Here is a 21,280-nt window from a genome sequence, read left to right as displayed (position 1 = left end):
ATTAAAAAAAAAAGTCCACAAAAACAGTAACCTGAGATCAGGATCACACCAGAGTCTTTGAAGCTGTGAAGCAATAACGTATATGAGTGACAACCATAGTTTAAAAAAAAAATGACGCAAGAGAAAGCTCAGAAAATACCAAGCCTACTCTGCTAATTTCCGTCTGATGTTTGTTTGCATCTGGTGCATCTGGAAATATTTTCTAATTTAGGCAAGTTTCTCTTCCAGCTCTGCTCATGATCATCACATCTGCATTCAGTATCCATGTAAACTTTTGTAATCCAAGTCAATGTGTGACATGGAAAACTGTTAAGGTTCAGTTGAGATCTCTAAGAGGCCATGAAGACGTGATACCTCTTATTTACACAGGAAACACAGGAAAACAGACAGCCATCTTATCCACGAGTGACTCATTGATGATCCAGTATTTTCCACAGTCTCATGAGCCTCATTTTTATTTTCAGCTCCACATCATGGTGTCGCCCAATAGTGTCAAACTGAACATGGACTGCCAGCAGGTGGACGAGAAGGAAATTAAGGAAGCTGGAAACGTATCAGCAGATGGCTATCAGGTGCTGGGCAAAATGTCCAAATCCATTGGCTCCAGAGGGGACTCGGCAACAGTGAGTAAAGTGTTTTGAATTTGCTTGAAATTTAGATTGTGGAGTCCCATTCTTTTAATTTTTTGGTGTATATTTTTAAAATTGGTGAATACTAAGCCACCCCCCCCCACCCCCTCCTTCCCCAGATGGATTTCCCAGCTGCAAAGTGTAAAGGATGTCATTTATCTTCATCTGTTCTTTTTTTATTTGTTGTCGTGTTTTTTTGTTTTTTTGAGTCTTTAAATGTGATTCATGGATCAAAGATGTGAAACATGCAATTACATTTTCTGGTGCATAGTTCCAGCTCCAGATGTTCGATATAATCTGTCGCCTTGGATGGACCAGCCGGGACAGATGTTGTGACCTCCCCTCAATGGTAAGAGTCGCTGAAACAAACTCGAGTCCAGTCTTTATGTTTGTTCCTCTGGGTGGTTTCTTATTCCTCCCCGTTGAGTGTAAATCTGTGTGACCCAAGTGTGTTAATTTGTTGACAGAATGCCACAAACTAACATAGCAGTCATGTGCACAAACCAGAAGACACACTGATGTACTATAATTAGCCACACAGAAACATCTGCACTTGTACAATTGTGTCATCATTTCTCTCTTTTGTTTTCCCTTTATTTTCTTGCAGGGTCATTAACACTAATACTTGGAAGCCTTTACCCTTAATTCTTTTTCTGCCAAGAATATTTGCCTATATTCTTTGGCATCAGTTATAACTCATGCTTTTGGCATAACATCTATCAGAAACATTATCATACCCCTATGTGTTTGTGTGGATAATACATGGAAAAAAATGCTTTGATGCTGTCAACGTTTTTAGCAAGATAGAATTAAGGGTCATCATATAGGATGAGCCTCTCAGAAACACAGATGCTGCTCTGTCTGCATTTGAGCCTTAACAGAAAGAATTGCAAATTGCTGCTTTTAAACACTCATTATGGTGCTTTGGCTATAATTAGTGGTTGATGGACAAGCACAGCTCAGTTGCAACTTCAAAACAGCTTAATGTCATTGATTTGCAGTTTTCCCTGTTTTTATATCGTCTTTCTTTCTCTGAACACTTGAATACTTTTGCTGTACTAGCATGCCCTAGTTCCTCATCACACAGATGAAAGTACTCAAAATCTCTCGCGTCGACATAACAGAGCAACACCACATGTATCACATAGCTGTGCCACCCTGCTGACCGGCTATCATTCTTCACATCACACTGAGGTTTTAACAGAGTCCAGCTTCTAAACGATGCTGTCAGCAGTAACAAGTGTTTCTCTGGTGGAAAATGTGGATTTTAATTCCCACACAATTTTTCCTCGTTGAACACTGGAAATAATTTTTCCCACGTCTCCACTAAATCCTCTAGAAAACTGTAAAAAATGTATTTCTTTGTTATTCTTTTTTTTTAACCAAGAATAAGGTCATGTTTTCCTCCCACTTTAAATAGAAAAATATTCCCAATTCTGTAATTCTGCATTTTACTTCATGACCGCTTTGAGTAGTAGTTACACGGCCTCTTCTGTACGGTCCTGGTGTTCATTTTGCTGTGAGTGCACCTATATTCTACCTGTTTTCTGGATTTGAGTTGTGACTAAGATTTAATCTTGAGGCAGCAGAACAATTGCTGCTCTAATCCTCACCAGCCTCATTCATCCCCGTTAATCTCACTCACTTTGTCTTCATGTTCTAGAGAGATGAGTCCAAGTGTCCACCTCTTCCCAATGCCTGCACATGCACGTCAGACAGCACTGGGCCTCCTGGACCACAGGGACCTGTGGTAAGATGCTTTTAAGAGAAGGAGTGCCTTGAACAGACAGTATGTCCAACTACTATGGGTTACTGCAACCTGCAGTTCACTATTTAGCATTAGCTAATGTGCAGCATATCCATGTCACATGGTGTTTTTTCGTAAGCTCAGAATTAGCCTTAGGCCTTTGTGCTGTTTCTCATTCAGGATTTTATCCATCAAGAGCACAGCATAAGCCATTATGAAAAGAAATTTTGGCCTAAAATACAATTTACACAATGTCCTCCTTATTTCAAATGCCAGCATGTGTGTATCCAAAGTTTGCTTCTTTGGTTTTGGAGATTTGGTGCTAATATGGTAAAGTACAGGTAGCTCAAAGTCTCAAAGTTTGTTGGGTACAAAATGCATGTTTAAATGATTACAATGATTACATATCTGCCTCAGACTGATTTGTGTGTCAGACTTTCTGTGGTTTCAAACACTATTTAACACATTGTTATCAATAAAAAAAATTGGACAGCAGCCATCTTGATGCTAGAATCAGTTCCTTTACACATAGTTTGGTGTCAATCCATGCCATTATCAGACTCAGGAAGGAGATCTGACTCAAGGTTTGAAAGCAGAATTGGGTGTAAGAATTTTTCTGGATGATAATACTGTGTATGTAGTATCAGTTTGATTTGTAGATTTATTTTTCATTCCACAGCATTGTGAATACAGTTTGTGTCATACTAAACTAGTAGATTTAAGCTTTCCTTACTTGTTTGCAACATTGGCCTTGTTAGCTACAGCACGAAACTAAGGAAGCAAGGTTTAGATGATATGCATGCTGTACTTGGAATAAAGGGGAAAAATGTATAACTTTCATTACTGGACAAATGATTCCTTGGAGAGCTGCTAAAAATATACAGAATACTGTATGTGTAGATCCAAGATATGTGTGTGTGTGTGTGTGTGTGTGTGTGTGTGTGTGTGTGTGTGTGTGTGTGTGTGTTTATTTTCTTGTTTTATGAACTAGCTGAGACAAACTAATAATTTGTAACAGATTCATGAAGAATTCTCTCCTGTTTAAAAAAGTAAATTAATTCTATAACTTGCTGTAAGGACTGCCGTGCTTACTATGTCACCATGGATGGGCATGGGCAGGTCAAGTGCAACATAAGGATTGAAAATTGAGCACATCCCTGGAGTGTTGTATATAAAATATTGCTAAATCTTTGACTTTTCTAGGGAGCACCTGGGACCAAAGGTCCTCGAGGTGAAAAAGGAGAAAGTGGTCCTGCTGTAAGTATCATATTCAGGACTTCCTGTCCATCCACTTTTTTTTTTTTTTTTGTGGGATGCAACAAACATACAGTAACCCTAACCCAACTACACTATTTAGTCAAGTGAGCCAATATGAACTAGCAACTGGCTCAGGCTTTTCTCATGTGTGTGTGTTGCTGTAGGGTCCAGTTGGTCCTCGTGGAGAGATGGGTCCACCAGGCCCAATGGGTCTTCCAGGACCACAGGGTCCCAGTGGGCACTCCATTCCAGGAGAAGCTGTAAGTCATCCTTCTGGCTTTTTTCTTCTCACTTTAAGTCCCTTCCTGTCCATTGTCTCTGCTCCCAGTCAGTTCTCAGGAGTGAGTAGTCTGTAGTAAATCTTGAAGGGTCCCTGAACTCAAGGATTATTCTGACCATTTATTTTCTCCTGAGTGGAATTTAAACATTAACTGTTGTTTGGCGTCATACATTCCTCTTTGTCTGTCGACATCTCTCTGGATACCCAGCACCCTTGAAAACACCTTAATCTTAATGTCTCAACATAAATCAGATTCCAGTTCCTTTTCTTTCTCCTCTTAGCATCGGAGTCTCTTCCTTCCCTTTTTTAGTCAGACATGATGAAGCAATGGTGTCCCCAAAATCCCGCCCTGTCAACTTGATTTATATGTCAGATTTGCAGTAGAATGACAGGACATAGCCTCCTCCACTCAGCTTGATGAATATGGTTTTAATATAAACTCCTCACTCTCTTCTGCCTCTTTTTTCCACAGGGGCGTCCAGGACCAAAAGGAGATCCCGGTGATGGAGGACCACCTGGGCAGAAAGTAAGTCTTATCTTGGCTATGCTTTTGGAGAAGGAGAAAAGAAAAAAAAAAACTGCGTAGCTCTTGCTACTACTCTGGATGGAATCCATATAGACTCCAAAGCTCAGAAAGTATCAGCAAGCAGGGAAGCAGCAGTTACTCACAGGCACAGATCATGCTGTAGGATTTAATTTGTAAAACATAAGTTGGGTCAACACAATATAAAGTGCTGTAGTGCATTTGATAGTTTAAAGCTTTTGAGTGTTTTGCTGTTTTTTGATTTTCTTTTTAGATTTTATGATTTAGATTTTTCATTTAGAACGTGTATGGTGCGCGCAAAAGAATTACAGCGAAGCAACAGGTACAGCCAGCAGGTAAAGGGTATACAGTGGTGCTTGAAAGTTTGTGAACCCTTTAGAATTTTCTATATTTCTGCATAAATATGACCTAAAACATCATCAGATTTTCACACAGGTCCTAAAAGTAGATAAGGAGAACCCAGTTAAACAAATGAGACAAAAATATTACACTTAGTCATTTATTTATTGAGGAAAATGATCCAATATTACATATCTGTGAGTGGCAAAAGTATGTAAACCTTTGCTTTCAGTATCTGGTGTGACCCCTTGTGCAGCAATAACTTATTCTTCGGCCTTCCATCGTTTCAATGATGACTAGTTGCTAGGTGATGCAGGAATGCATGTGGGCCATGAGACCTGTCTTTGATTGGCATGGCCTCTGGCAACTGGGGCAGATGAAGTCTGAATTAGTCGCAATGGTATGCCGTCTCTCATGAGCCTGGATGTAGTCTTTTCTTCTTCTTTATTCCACTGCATTCTTTGTCTTCTTGATGGTGCAATGCCATTTTCCTTGGTCAAGGGCCTGCCTTTCCCAGGTGAAGTCATCTACTCCAGCACTCCTCATGTGTCTTTTGAGGACATCCTTGTATCTCAGTTTCTGACCTCCACATTTCCTCTTGCCAGTATGCTGTTCTCCATACAGGACTGCTTTGAGGAGTCAGTAGTCAGGCATTTGCCATACATGACCACCCCAGCGCAGTTGAGAGGTAGTAATAAGGGCTTTGACACTGACAGTCTCGGCTCTCTTGAGCACTTCCACATCAGGAAACTTGTCCTGCCATTTGATGCCAAGAATCTGGTGCAGGTGTCTCAGCTGTATACTGGTCAGTTTCCATATGTGGTGTCTGTACAGTGTCATACACTCTGTGGAGTACAGCAATACTGGGAGTACTGCAGTATTGTACACCTTCACTTTTGTGGATCGGCTTATCTCATGGCGAGACCAGAGTCTCTTTTGGAGGACTCCAAAGGACTTGGTTGCAGCCTGCACTCTGCGCTCAACTTCCAGATGCGAGGAGTTATTCTTCATGACTGAGCTGCCTAAGTAAGTGAAGGATTCACAGTTCTTCAAGGCTTCACCTTTCACAAGAATGTCACATGGATGTAGCTCATGCACTGGGGCAGTCTGGACCAAGAGCTCTGTTTTGGACACATTGATCTTCAGCCCAAAGAGGGTTGCTGCTGCACTGAATCTGTCCACAATTTCCTGAAGATCACCTTGATCAGTAGCCACCAGCGCAGTCTCATCAGCATAGAGCAACTCACGAATTCAGACTTCTCTTGTTTTGTTTTTGTAGGCGCCTTCAGTCTTCCAAGGTTGAAGAGCTTGCCATCTGATAGAGTCCTGATGTACACTCCTTTGTTGAGGTTGATGGACAAGGTTTCTAACACTGCCCCAAGGTACAAGGTGAAGAGACTGGGGGAAAGAACACACCCTTGCTTACCACCATGGTTAATTGAAAAAGCCTCACTTGTACCTCCTCCAATGGTGACCTGTCCTGCCATGCCATCGTGGAACACTCTGATGATGTTCACAAGTCTCTCAGGACAACCATACAGATTCAGCACTTTCCAGAGAGCCTGCCGGTCCACTGTATCAAAGGCCTTTGAGAAATCAATAAAGACCGCATACAGGGGCTGGGATTGCTCAATGGCCTTTTCCTGCAACTGTCTTAGGGTAAAGATCATGTCAGTAGTTGATCTTCCAGCTCAAAACCCACATTGACTCTCTGGCAACACATCTTCTGAAATGGACTTGATGCGATTCAATACAATCTTTGCCAGAATTTTGCCAGCAATGGATAAGAGGGATATTCCACAATGGTTCCCACATTCACTCCTCTCTCCCTTCTTCTTGTAGATTGTCACAATGAGGGCATTTCTGGTAACTGTTGTTCAGTCCTGCAGACCAGCTTGGAGGAATTTTAGCCTATTCCTCTGTACAGAACAGCTTCAACTCTGGGATGTTGGTGGATTTCTTCACATGAACTGCTCACTTCAGGTCCTTCCACAACATTTCAATTCGATTAAGGTCAGGACTTTGACTTGGCCATTCCAAAACATTAACTTTATTCTTCTTTAACCATTCTTTGGTGGAACGACTTGTGTGCTTAGGGTCGTTGTCTTGCTGCATGACCCACCTTCTCTTGAGATTCAGTTCATGGACAGATGTCCTGACATTTTCCTTTAGAATTCACTGGTATAATTCAGAATTCATTGTTCCGTCAATGATGGCAAGCCATCCTGGCCCAGATGCAGCAAAACAGACCCAAACCATGATACTACCACCACCATGTTTCACAGATGGGATAAGGGTCTTATGCTGGAATGCAGTGTTTTCCTTTCTCCAAACATAACGCTTGTCATTCAAACCAAAAAGTTCTATTTTGGTCTCATCCATCCACAAAACATTTTTCCAATAGCCTTCTGGCTTGTCCATGTGATCTTTAACAAACTGCAGACGAGCAGCAATGTTCTTTTTGGGGAGCAGTGGCTTTCTCCTTGCAACCCTGCCATGCACACCATTGTTGTTCAGTGTTCTCCTGATGGTGGACTCATGAACATTAACATTAGCCAATGTGAGAGAGGCCTTCAGTTGCTTAGAAGTTACTCTGGGGTCCTTTGTGACCTTGCCGACTATTACATGCCTTGCTCTTGGAGTGATCTTTGTTGGTCGACCACTCCTGGGGAGGGTAACAATGGTCTTGAATTTCCTCCATTTGTACACAATCTGTCTGACTATGGATTGGTGGAGTCCAAACTCTTTAGAGATGGTTTTGTAACCTTTTCCTGCCTGATGAGCATCAACAATGCTTTTTCCGAGGTCCTCAGAAATCTCCTTTGTTCGTGCCATGATACACTTCCACAAACGTGTTGTGAAGATCAGACTTTGATAGATCCCTGTTCTTTAAATAAAACAGGGTGTCCACTCACACCTGATTGTCATCCCATTGATTGAAAACACCTGACTCTAATTTCACCTTCAAATTAACTGTTAATCCTAGATGTTCACATACAGTGGTGCTTGAAAGTTTGTGAACCCTTTAGAATTTTCTATATTTCTGCATAAATATGACCTAAAACATCATTAGATTTTTACACAAGCCCTAAAAGTAGATAAAGAGAACCTAGTTTAAAAAAAATGAGACAAAAATATTATACTTGGTCATTTATTTATTGAGGAAAATGATCCAATATTACATATCTGTGAGTGGCAAAAGTATGTGAACCTCTAGGATTAGCAGTTAATTTGAAGCTGAAATTAGAGTCAGGTGTTTTCAATCAATGGGATGACAATCAGGTGTGAGTGGGCACCCTGTTTTATTTAAAGAACAGGGATCTATCAAAGCCTGATCTTCACAACACATGTTTGTGGAAGTGTATCATGGCACGAACAAAGGAGATTTCTGAGGACCTCAGAAAAAAGTGTTGTTGATGCTCATCAGGCTAGAAAAGGTTATAAAACCATCTCTAAAGAGTTTGGACTCCACCAATCCACAGTTAGACAGATTGTGTACAAATGGAAGAAATTCAAGACCATTGTTACCCTCCTCAGGAGTGGTCGACCAACAAAGATCACTCCAAGAGCAAGGCGTGTAATAGTCGGCGAGGTCACAAAGGACCCCTGGGTAACTTCTAAGCAACTGAAGGCCTCTCTCACATTGGCTAATGTTAATGTTCATGAGTCCACCATCAGGAGAACACTGAACAACAATGGTGTGCATAGCAGGGTTGCAAGGAGAAAGCCACTGCTCTCCAAAAAGAACATTGCTGCTTGTCTGCAGTTTGCTAAAGATCACATGGACAAGCCAGAAGCCTATTGGAAAAATGTTTTGTGGACGAATGAGACCAAAATAGAACTTTTTGGTTTAAATGAGAAGCGTTCTGTTTGGAGAAAGGAAAACACTGCATTCCAGCATACGAACCTTATCCCATCTGTGAAACATGGTGGTGGTAGTATCATGGTTTGAGCCTGTTTTGCTGCATCTGGGCCAGGACAGCTTGCCATCATTAATGGAACAATGAATTCTGAATTATACCAGCAAATTCCAAAGGAAAATGTCAGGACATCTGTCCATGAACTGAATCTCAAGAGAAGGTGGGTCATGCAGCAAGACAACGACCCTAAGCACACAAGTCATTCTATGAATGGTTAAAGAAGAATAAAGTGAATGTTTTGGAATGGCTAAGTCAAAGTCCTGACCTTAATCCAATGGAAATGTTGTGGAAGGACCAGAAGCGAGCAGTTCATGTGAGGAAACCCAGCAACATCCCAGAGTTGAAGCTGTTCTGTACGGAGGAACGGGCTAAAATTCCTCCAAGCCGGTGTGCAGGACTGATCAACAGTTACCGCAAACGTTTAGTTGCAGTTATTGCTGCACAAGGGGGTCACACCAGATACTGAAAGCAAAGGTTCACATACTTTTGCCACTCACAGATATGTAATATTGGATCATTTTCCGAAATAAATAACTGACCAAATATAATACTTTTGTCTCATTTGTTTAACTGGGTTCTCTTTATCTACTTTTAGGACTTGTGTGAAAATCTGATGATGTTTTAGGTCATATTTATGCAGAAATGTAGAAAATTCTAAAGGGTTCACAAACTTTCAAGCACCACTGTACTTTTGCCACTCACAGATATGTAATATTGAATCATTTCCCTCAATAAATAAATGACCAAGTATAATATTTTATCTCATTTGTTTAACTGGGTTCTCTTTATCTACTTTTAGGACTTGTGTGAAAATCTGATGTTTTAGGTCATATTTATGCAGAAATATAGAAAATTCTAAAGGTTTCACAAACTTTCAAGTGCCACTGTAAATTATTTGGTGGATTATGCACGAGGCCAAGTATGTTTATCCGACACTGGCCACATTTGTTGAGTGTTATTTCACTAAAAAAAGCACACAATAGCATTACACTGTGACTAAGAAACAGCCTGACTCAATCAAAAGCTGTCTTGATGGGGATGCAGATGTTGTCCTGTTGTTTCATCATTGATTTTGTTGCTGAATGTCAGACATTCACAGTCGGATGATGTGATTTGCAGATACAGATGAAACAAAATCATTCAACAAGTGAAATTACTCTTATTTATTTCTCATTACGTGATTACAATAAAAGAAAAACATGGCCTATTAAAATTATTCCTATTAACAGGATATTATGTTTCTTTCTAGGACTAGATGCTTAAAATAAGCAGCATTATCTGACACTATAATAAAACAACATCAAGCGTAAGATAGTATGAACTGTCTAAACATAATCTTAATAAGCCTACAAAAACAATCATGAACTTTTAATGAAAAAAAATATTAGTTAAATTCAATCCATTTAGGATATTTTTATTTTCTATGATATTTTTGCAGTGAAAAAAAAACCCCTCAACAATTAAACATAAAAATGACATGAAGAGAGTGTCAGAGACCAGATGATAATATAGTATCCCTCTAAAGATTAAAATAAATTTTGTATCATATTGGACACACTATACACCAAATGTTAATGCATGCTGGGTGTTGCTTAGCAGGTGAACGTGTTTGATGCAGATGCTATAACAACACGTGTTTAATAAATTGCAGCCAGGTTTATAATGGCCACTTAAATGGATCTGGCATATCCTATGTTCCCTGTAAATCTTACACCAAGGCATCAAAGGCAAGCTGGAATTGGTGAAGAGGAAAGAAATGGGTGGGGGAGTGAACTGCTGAAGCCATTTAAAGCAAATCAGAAATATTAATAATAACAATAATAACAATAATAATAATAATAATAATAATAATAATACTGGAAAGTGTGTTTTGCAACTGGTTTAAGTTGCTTCGACAAAGTTGGATGAAATGTGTTCACTGGTAAGAGTGTGTTAAGGGTGGAAATATGTTTCTGTTTGTCTCAGGGTCCACCTGGTCCAGCTGGTCGTGTCGGGCCGATGGGAATCACTGGTGTGAGGGTGAGTTCTGCTACCCATCTGAGTGCAGTGCATTTCTGTGCAAAAGTAGGTCTTCCTGTACTGTACTGTGGAAATCTGGATCTAATTGTGTGTGTGTGTGTGTGTGTGTGTGTGTGTGTGTGTGTGTGCGTGTGTGAATACAGGGACCTCAAGGGAAAGAAGGACCAGCCGGACCCAGAGGCCCACCGGGACCAATGGTGTGTTCAAATAATAAGGATTTCATAGTGATTTCATAGTGTTTTGGAAAATGCTCCTGTCTTGGCGTTCTGCTTCTTTCTTGTGACTGTGAACCATTCTAGACTTACATACAGCAGATGCTGAAAATAGTCCCATTTGTGACTCTGTAAAATGTACTGATCGTGATTTGGATGCTACTTTTGTGCAGGGAGCACCTGGATCTCCTGGAATGCCAGGTCCTACTGGAAAACCTGGCAAGACTGGTGAAAATGGCGTTCCTGTAAGTAAATACTCACTAGACCATACACTTAAACACTGTGTCTTTTTTTTTCTTAAAGAGAGAGCACATGGTTTGCTATAATACAGGTGGATACCAGGCTAGATAGCACTTTCTTTGAAAAATAGTGCGTGAGACAAGCAATGATAAAATCAGTCACATTCCAGAAAGGCTTAATGTCGTGCTGTCAGGTGGCTGTGCGAAATACAACAACACGAGGGAGAAACGGCATCTCACTTTTACCACTTTTACCCGGAGACCGAGTACAGCCCTCAGGCATTCATCAAAATCCCGATCAGTGACATCCAAATAACAGTCTGAGAGATTTTCCAGCTTGTGATAAACTAATGGATGTTTGTTTAAAGCAGTGGAACCTTGTGGTGGAGAAGATTTAAGGGCAAGTGGGATTTGGGTGTTCAGATGTGGTGGCATATATAAAGTACAATATGTTTTTCATTTTCCTAGGGACCCAATGGAATAAAGGGAGACAAGGGTGACAGAGTGAGTGATGGATTTTATTTAATTTTTTATTCATAGTTCTGATTCTGATTTTTCTTTTCCTTTGATACCATATATATTTTTTAGTAAAAATGCAATTAGGAATTTTGACGTTATGTCGTTTAGGGTGACCTTGCCTCTCAGGGAATGATGCGTTCCATTGCCAGACAAGTCTGTGAACAATTAGTCAACAGTAAGTGTTATTTTGAGTTCATGATTTTTTTTCTTAGGTAGTCCTTATAGCAGTACAGTAAATTTTGTGCACAAATTCCATTCAATCCATTATGTGCTAGAAAGTGCTAATATGTAACTGCTCTCCTTCAAGGTCAGATGAGCCGATACAGTGCAATGTTGAACCAGATCCCCAGTGGCATACACAGTAATAGTCCTGGACCTGCAGGGCCTCCTGGGCCACCTGGTACTCCAGGGCCTCGTGGAGAAGTTGGCCGGATTGGACCAACCGGTTTCCCAGGAAGGCCAGGAGCACCGGGACAACAAGGAGAAACAGGTGAGTTTCATTCCTTGTATAAACCACAGGAGCAAAACATCCAGCTCTGACTTGTTAGATGTCACAAATAAATCTGTCTCAGTTTATTACCGCGACAGTAATAACAGACTTGGTTTTCCTCTGAGGGATTTTCAGAAAAAAAAAAAAGTTTGAGTGCCTTGAAATAAAAGTGAGGAGTAAACCCCTGGAGGTGTGCTGTTATCAGAAAATATTCAACAATGACCCCAACAATGCTGCAAAGCTGAGTTACTTTTACCATCATGGAGAATTTTATTCCTGCTACGCCACAGCACATTGCCAAATATTATATCTCATCTCATCTCATTATCTCTAGCCGCTTTATCCTTCTACAGGGTCGCAGGCGAGCTGGATCCTATCCCAGCTGACTGCGGGCGAAAGGCGGGGTTCACCCTGAACAAGTCGCCAGGTCATCACAGGGCTGACACATAGACACAGACAACCATTCACACTCACATTCACACCTACGCTCAATTTAGAGTCACCAGTTAACCTAACCTGCATGTCTTTGGACTGTGGGGGAAACCGGAGCACCCGGAGGAAACCCACGCGGACACGGGGAGAACATGCAAACTCCACACAGAAGGGCCCTCGCTGGCCATGGGGCTCGAACCCAGGACCTTCTTGCTGTGAGGCGACAGCGCTAACCACTACACCACCGTGCCGCCCCCAAATATTATATATTTTTTTAAATTTATTAATGATAGACACATTATGTTTTTCAACCATTCATATTTATGTTTGCTGTAGTGGAACGTCCGCTGGACAAGTTAATTCCTATAACACATACAAACAGTAGTTCCCACACCAGCTTCTCTTTCTTTCTCTCTCTTAAAGTTCATATGAATTAATAACACCAAGTTACCACCTCATTACCAAGTTACATCTGTCCTGAAGGCTTTCCCATGGTTGGAAGCTTATTCACTGGTACAAAACTCTGACACATAAATGTTAATTAAACATCACCTTACAGAAAGCTACACCATGTCAATTGGTGAAATAACATTTTTTTAAAAATATGTTTATATACAAGTCCCTGGTAATGAGCTGTTAGTATAGAAACATACAGTATAAATGGAGTGTGTTCATATAAACCTACTGTATAATTTGATCTACAGTTGGAAATGCTATCCAATCTGATGTTATAGAAAAATTATCAACACTAACATTATCAGATATTGCAAGTTCAGCACAGTTGTTGTATAAATGCTACAACCCCGATTCCAAAAAAGTTGGGACAAAGTACAAATTGTAAATAAAAACGGAATGCAATAATTTACAAATCTCAAAAACTGATATTGTATTCACAATAGAACATAGACAACATATCAAATGTCGAAAGTGAGACATTTTGAAATTTCATGCCAAATATTGGCTCATTTGAAATTTCATGACAGCAACACATCTCAAAAAAGTTGGGACAGGGGCAATAAGAGGCTGGAAAAGTTAAAGGTACAAAAAAGGAACAGCTGGAGGACCAAATTGCAACTCATTAGGTCAATTGGCAATAGGTCATTAACATGACTGGGTATAAAAAGAGCATCTTGGAGTGGCAGCGGCTCTCAGAAGTAAAGATGGGAAGAGGATCACCAATCCCCCTAATTCTGCACCGACAAATAGTGGAGCAATATCAGAAAGGAGTTCGACAGTGTAAAATTGCAAAGAGTTTGAACATATCATCATCTACAGTGCATAATATCATCAAAAGATTCAGAGAATCTGAAAGAATCTCTGTGCGTAAGGGTGAAGGTCGGAAAACCATACTGGGTGCCCGTGATCTTCGGGCCCTTAGACGGCACTGCATCACATACAGGCATGCTTCTGTACTGGAAATCACAAAATGGGATCAGGAATATTTCCAGAGAACATTATCTGTGAACACAATTCACCGTGCCATCCGCCGTTGCCAGCTAAAACTCTATAGTTCAAAGAAGAAGCCGTATCTAAACATGATCCAGAAGCGCAGACGTCTTCTCTGGGCCAAGGCTCATTTAAAATGGACTGTGGCAAAGTGGAAAACTGTTCTGTGGTCAGACTAATCAAAATTTGAAGTTCTTTATGGAAATCAGGGACGCCGTGTCATTCGGACTAAAGAGGAGAAGGACGACCCAAGTTGTTTTCAGCGCTCAGTTCAGAAGCCTGCATCTCTGATGGTATGGGGTTGCATTAGTGCGTGTGGCATGGGCAGCTTACACATCTGGAAAGACACCATCAATGCTGAAAGGTATATCCAGGTTCTAGAGCAACAAATGCTCCCATCCAGACGACGTCTCTTTCAGGGAAGACCTTGCATTTTCCAACATGACAAAGCCAAACCACATACTGCATCAATTACAGCATCATGGCTGCGTAGAAGAAGGGTCCGGGTACTGAACTGGCCAGCCTACAGTCCAGATCTTTCACCCATAGAAAACATTTGGCGCATCATAAAACGGAAGATACGACAAAAAAGACCTAAGACAGTTGAGCAACTAGAATCCTACATTAGACAAGAATGGGTTAACATTCCTATCCCTAAACTTGAGCAACTTGTCTCCTCAGTCCCCAGACGTTTACAGACTGTTGTAAAGAGAAAAGGGGATGTCTCACAGTGGGAAACATGGCCTTGTCCCAACTTTTTTGAGATGTGTTGTTGTCATGAAATTTAAAATCACCTCATTTTTCTCTTTAAATGATACATTTTCTCAGTTTAAACATTTGATATGTCATCTATGTTCTATTCTGAATAAAATATGGAATTTTGAAACTTCCACATCATTGCATTCCATTTTTATTTACAATTTGTACTTTGTCCCAACTTTTTTGGAATTGGGGTTGTATTATTCTATCCAGGGCGGCATGGTGGTGTAGTGGTTAGCGCTGTCGCCTCACAGCAAGAAGGTCCTGGGTTCGAGCCCCTGGGCCGGCGAGGGCCTTTCTGTGTGGAGTTTGCATGTTCTCCCCGTGTCCGCGTGGGTTTCCTCCGGGTGCTCCGGTTTCCCCCACAGTCCAAAGACATGCAGGTTAGGTTAACTGGTGACTCTAAATTGAGCGTAGGTGTGAATGTGAGTGTGAATGGTTGTCTGTGTCTATGTGTCAGCCCTGTGATGACCTGGTGACTTGTCCAGGGTGAACCCCGCCTTTCGCCCGTAGTCAGCTGGGATAGGCTCCAGCTTGCCTGCGACCCTGTAGAAGGATAAAGCGGCTAGAGATAATGAGATGAGATGAGATTATTCTATCCACATTCACTGGATATGAGCAATTGTGTGCTCTGATTGGTTACTCTACTACTACGATATCAGCTCAAATACCATGAGTAGAGAAAAACTAAATGGTGGAGCGTATTGCTGAACCAACCAAGGATGAAATAAAAACTCTACTCAAAAACAAAACCCTCCAAAATACAAAAAAGCAACAAAATATGGACTGAAAGTATTTGATGATCAGAATGTATCTTTTTTTAATTTTTTCAAGCATTATTATCTCGTTTTTCACAAATTGCTCCTGTCATTTCACTGGTTTGTTTACATTCTTCATCTTTAAGCATTAAAATTTGTTGAATTTTTTTTAGAATGGTTCAAAAGCTCAAAAGTTTGAAAATTACAGAACTGAAATGTCCAAGGAAGAATTAAATGAATGTCTAAAGCTATTCTATACCTTAGCATGACAGCAAAATGGCACTTTCTACAAAAAAAACAACAACACTAAAGTCAATTTGTGTCACCATTGATAGGTTTTTAAGAAGTCCGCCTAAGCGGAAATTATTTTGTTGGATGTTTTGTATAAAGTTTTTATCAAATTTGCAAAAAAAAAAAGCTCTGCTTCTCAATATCCAGTGAATGTGAATAGAATAAAACAGTTATTCCATGCAATCTCATCGTACATGGATTATAGCTCAGTGCTACGTGCCTCGTTGGCTATCAGCTCATGTACGACTCGATTTCATGGAATAACTGTTAATTATCTATAATAGTTTATAAATATTAGTGTTACCAATATTTCCTTATGGTTACTTTAGAATAATTATCCCTGTAGCTAAATGGTTATGTTTATTATAGAAATGTTAAATGAAATGTGTTATGGACTAATATACTGTAGTATAGGGCAGTTGTTTTGTTTATTCTTTCAGTATATATGTTTTGTTTTGTCACACATGAATAGTCCATATACCCCAGTGCTCCTGAGTGGGTAATGGTAAGATTTCACCCTATCTTCAGTCACACGTCTGAATCCCAACAATGCCACAGCCATCTGTGTTCAGGAGTCTAAGAGAGCATCACTGTCATGACTCTCTGGGTGGGAAAGACAATCTTTCTTTCAGCCAGAAAAATATTAGCCAACTGAAAAAGTGTTAAGTTGCCCTGTACTGGTGAAACTAGCTAGTGGGTTGGAATTGTCAGTGACTAAATTGGAAAAAAAAATGGGTACTATATATCCTAAGTAAATAACTTACCATTTCAATAGACATATAAACTTTCAAGACGCATCAACTGTAGCTTCCACAGCTAGGTTACTGTGTAATATAAGATATTGGTGATATGTTTGTACTTGGGTGATTTTAAAACAATTCTGACTTCTCCTTTACGTTAAGAATGTCATTGATTACAGATGTCAGTTTCTGATGGACAATGCTTCCCGCAGACTTGTAATAATTTTGTTCCTTTTTGGCTGTCAGATCGAGTTCATTGAAACTTCAAGGATAGACAGTTATTGGATTCAAACAACCCATTGCTCATTTCTATCTCAAAATAACATACTTAGTTTAATATTAATTTATTTAGTAACATCTACAATGATAGATATTCATTTAAATTTCTCATAGCATTTCAAACCAATACCCATGTCTTTAGGAGTTCTTGCTGGTACTCAGAAAACTCCTATAATATCCATCAAATCATCCTGTCATTTACTTCCAGTTGGATCAAAAGCATAACTGCAGCAAAAACACATGCCTCACTCTTGGCGTGGCTGGGGAGATATTGGTACTTCTCCATCCTGCATTTTCAATTAGACTTCCCCTTGAAGTCTTTCCAGAAGTTCTGGATCAACACTACATTCATCCACATGCATTTACTGCTTGTGGGGTTTCTCTCTCTGTTCTCATAGTGCCCTATATGCATGTGTATGAATTCAGGTCCAGCTGGCGAAAAGGGGGACAGAGGAGTTCCAGGGATTGGAGAGAGAGGACAGCGAGGACTGCCTGGACCACCTGGTAAGACTTCATATCTAAAATGCACACAAACCCACATGCCTGGTTCATTCCATTTAAATAGCTGTCAACACAGTTGTCACTTATTTATTTATTTATGATTTCTGTTTGATTTATTTCATCATGGCATTTGAATGAAAGTGTCACTTGGCTTGTTTTTACTGGGTCTTTTAAAACAATAAGGTTCTCATTGTCCTTACACTGAGCAGAATCATTTTCCATCCCAAGCATCTTACTGTTCCTCGTGTTCCCATTACACTCTTATATAATAGTACCTGGCCAACAATTTCTAGCAAAACTTTCCATCTTAGGCATGATTTTTTTCTTTTTATGCTGTCGAAAACATAAACAAGTCATGTCGCACAATTCAGCTAAAGGTGGACAAATATTAAATCAACGTACAGTGGATAAACCTATAGTTCAGTACCATTTACTGATTTATCAAAACAATGTTCATTCATTTTAAAATGTTACATTTGTTAAAAAGTAGGCATACCTTTTATTATTTTTGAAAAATCATGCTCAGTTTGTTTTTTACACTAGTTGGATACAAACACTGCTAGATTTTTATTTGCTGAACAGCAGAGTCTGTGTTGTGTTTGGCCTTGTAAAAGCTAAGATTCAAAGATTCAGTATAAAGCAAAAGGGTTAAAGCATAAAGCAATAATATATTCACTCTTCAACGACTTATTTTCCAGCAGTGTTCTATCTCTCATCTTTATTATTTTTGGTTGTCTCCTGCACTACAACTTGACTGGTTGAAATATATGTATACTGTTGTTTCTCTTTACTCAGTTGTTCAGTTCTTGACATAATATGGATTACTGCAGTTGTGGAATAGGGCAATTTACTGTATTTTATTATTTACTATTTGATCTCAAACACATTAAAAAGGCAAGAAATTGCACTAATTACCTTTTTGATGAGACAAACCTGTTAATTGAAAAGCATTCCAGGTGACTCCCTCATGAAGCTGGTTAAGATAATGCCAATAGTGTGCAAAGCGTCATCTAGGGAAACGCTGGATACACTGAAGAATCCAAAATATGAAACGTTTTTTAAACACTTTTTTTTTCTTTACCACATAATTCTATATATGTTCCATATGTTAATTCATAGTTTTGATATCTTTGGTATTGTTCTACAGTATAGAAAATAGTCAAAGTACAGAAAAACCTATGAATGAGTAGGGATGTTCAAACTTTTGACTGGTACTGTGTGTGTGTGTGTGTGTGTGTGTGTGTGTGTGTGTGTGTGTGTGTGTACATACATATATATATATATCAGCACTTTTCTAAATAAGATGTTTCATTCTGAATCAGGCCAACCAGGTGAATCTAGACCAGGCCCTCCAGGCCACACCGGTGCTCAAGGTCTCCGTGGTCCACCTGGTCGTAATGGTATTGCGGGGGCTCGAGGACCACCAGGCCCTCCAGGCTATTGTGATTCCTCTCAGTGTGTGGGGATCCCATATAATGGCCAGCATTACAGAGGTATGTAGCATTTTATTCAAAGAAACCTGGCATGTAACTTTAGAAAACACCACTAATAACGTCGATAGCATGTATTAGCATAGTGCATGCATAGCTTTCCATTAGCATAGTGCATGTATAACTACCTCACAATTACATTAGCACTGAGGTTTCCAATAGAGTTTTTTTTTTTTAACATAGCATCAGGTATGTGAAAACCTGCTGATATAGTTTCATAACTCTAACACGCTTTCTGACCTGTTCCAGGTTGATAAACATTCTAAAGCGCCTGTGCTGCTTTCACTCTGAAATCATGAGTGAGTCCTGATTGAGCTTTGTCCTATGAGGATAATCACCAAGAAAATGATTAATGAACATTTTAGAAAACAATATAAAGCCACAAACAAACACAATGCCACAAAATTAAATAACGGACTGGTACTAACAAGAGTTTGCCGCAACTTTAACCTCCAAAGCAACGGTTGATGTCAGCAATGCAGTGGCCTGTTTACAATCTTGAAGCCAAACAGCAAACAGGCGGGTGGAGGAGCATGACCCAAAACACACAAACACCACCACCACCACCTACTAACCAAGAGGATTTATAGCCAAGACAGCTGATGTTTAGCCTAACTCTGTTTTTTTCCTTTTATAATTTGTAAATAAACTAATTGTGCCTTGTAAATGACCCCAAATTCACTAAAATTAGTTTAACACGAGTACCCAGCTTGTGCCTTGTATTCTGCTGTTGCTGAATGCCAACATGATTGCTTTTTTTTTTTTTTTTTTGTTAAGATGATGTGCCATAAGTGACATACCCTTTAACTTTGCTCAGGGCCAATTTGAACCGCTTGCCTTTTTATACATGACCCTGGAGGTTGTTTTGTGTTTTTTTTAAGAAAGATATTTGTATACATGGTAGCAAAGATGGTATTTTTAGAAAGTCTCCTCTTTAGCTGATATTTCTCAAAAAGCTCCTCAGCCATGTTACAATGACTCATGTCACACGCTTGAACCTTCCAACATGTTTGATGTTGAAATATTCACATGAACTCAGTGCTCCCATGTCTGTGTCTCATTCTATTCATCAAAAATGGGGGAAAAAAAACATAAAATCAACCCACTTTATTGCCTCCTCTATCAGTCCCAAGTGTCGTTTATTTTCCAACCCATATTTCTACTCTGATTTTAGTGTCATGGCTGTGGTATTACAATGCAATGCTTTTGTTGACTTTAAATGTATTGTTACTTTATTGCTCAACTGGGCAAAATGATATTTCCAAGCAGAAGCGGTTCCTCGTGAGCCCGAGCCCCGTGAATTCCAAATACCTGAAGAAGACTTTGAGTTTTCACCCAGCAAGCGTCGCAAGAGATCGCTGTCCCAAAGACAATTCAAATGGGCAACGTCTTAAAGATGTTCTTTGCATAAGTGTAAAGTTATTTCTTTTCCATTTAAAGTTGCTTTCACACATTGCCATCATGAAGGTCTGTAAACTTGATATGACAGAGGCTCTGCACTTTTCCCCCCTTTAGCTACTCCTGTTGTGCGCTTGTAAATTGTCTGCTCCATTATGCTAAATCACAGCATATACTGGTATTGTTGGTGAGAAATACTTACACTTTCCACTTCCTGCCAACATGATCATTAAGCATAGCAAGTGTAGAATACACACCCACACATCAGTCAGTCATTCATGTTACTTGCCTTCATCACCTGAGAAATGTTCGTTTCATCATCATCCACAGTCACATGTGGCCTCCACTCCATTATCCTAAACCAAATATTTACAGTATCAGTATTTTTATATCAACTCACAGCCAATGTTTTACCAAAGGTGGAATTGCATGTCTGTCATGTATATTTAGGATGTTTATTTGTTTTCTTTTGGCTTTTTTCCCCTGTTTATTTTAATCAGAATATAATTGTTCTCATTGTTGTGTTATCAGTATAAAATGCAGTTGGCATTTGTGTGCAAGACTATATATAATATATATATATATATGTAGTATTGCTGCTTCATGTTTGTAACTGCAGATTGTGAATTCCATAGCCTTATTTTCTTATTTATTTCTGAAACAAATGAGGAGGCATTTTTCAATAAAACTACTGAAAATATAAAACATTGTAGCACTTGTTTCAATGAGGACTAGTGACAAAAAAAAAAGGTTAACAATGGTGCAAGAGACAACCAAAAGGATAAGAATATTAAAATTGCATGGCTCCATAGTAAAAGAGTCCGGGTGCTTAACTGGCTAGCTGCAGTCCAGACCTGGCTTCCATTTAAAACATTTGGCGCATTATGAAGCACAAAATACGACAAAGGAGACCCCGAACTGTTGAGCAACTGAAATTGTATATCAGGTAAGAACGGGATAATGTGTCTCTTTCAAAACTACAGTAATTAGT

General features: G+C 39.6%; 1 protein-coding gene across 4 annotated transcripts in view; it reads left to right on the top strand.

Moving 5' to 3' along the window:
- col12a1b (collagen, type XII, alpha 1b) overlaps positions 1-20,994 on the top strand; it is a 123,508-nt gene extending 102,514 nt beyond the window's left edge. For 3 of the 4 annotated variants that reach the window (XM_060918017.1, XM_060918016.1, XM_060918019.1), the window contains 15 exons: positions 465-623; positions 901-978; positions 2,293-2,379; positions 3,580-3,633; positions 3,798-3,893; positions 4,386-4,439; positions 10,682-10,735; positions 10,879-10,932; positions 11,121-11,192; positions 11,655-11,690; positions 11,814-11,880; positions 12,013-12,195; positions 17,327-17,404; positions 18,724-18,894; positions 20,161-20,994. In XM_060918017.1, coding sequence (XP_060774000.1) covers positions 465-623; positions 901-978; positions 2,293-2,379; positions 3,580-3,633; positions 3,798-3,893; positions 4,386-4,439; positions 10,682-10,735; positions 10,879-10,932; positions 11,121-11,192; positions 11,655-11,690; positions 11,814-11,880; positions 12,013-12,195; positions 17,327-17,404; positions 18,724-18,894; positions 20,161-20,285 — 1,368 coding nt within the window. In that variant the 3' untranslated portion in view covers positions 20,286-20,994. Of the gene's footprint in view, positions 1-464; positions 624-900; positions 979-2,292; positions 2,380-3,579; positions 3,634-3,797; positions 3,894-4,385; positions 4,440-10,681; positions 10,736-10,878; positions 10,933-11,120; positions 11,193-11,654; positions 11,691-11,813; positions 11,881-12,012; positions 12,196-17,326; positions 17,405-18,723; positions 18,895-19,140 lie in introns of all 4 variants that reach the window. The other variant, XM_060918018.1, reaches the window with a different exon arrangement.
- The last annotated feature ends 286 nt before the right edge of the window (positions 20,995-21,280 follow it).

Source organism: Neoarius graeffei, chromosome 3 (assembly GCF_027579695.1).
Source record: "Neoarius graeffei isolate fNeoGra1 chromosome 3, fNeoGra1.pri, whole genome shotgun sequence".
NCBI lineage: Eukaryota > Metazoa > Chordata > Actinopteri > Siluriformes > Ariidae > Neoarius > Neoarius graeffei.
Note: the sequence above shows the minus strand (reverse complement) of the source record. Positions and strands in the feature narration are given on the sequence as shown.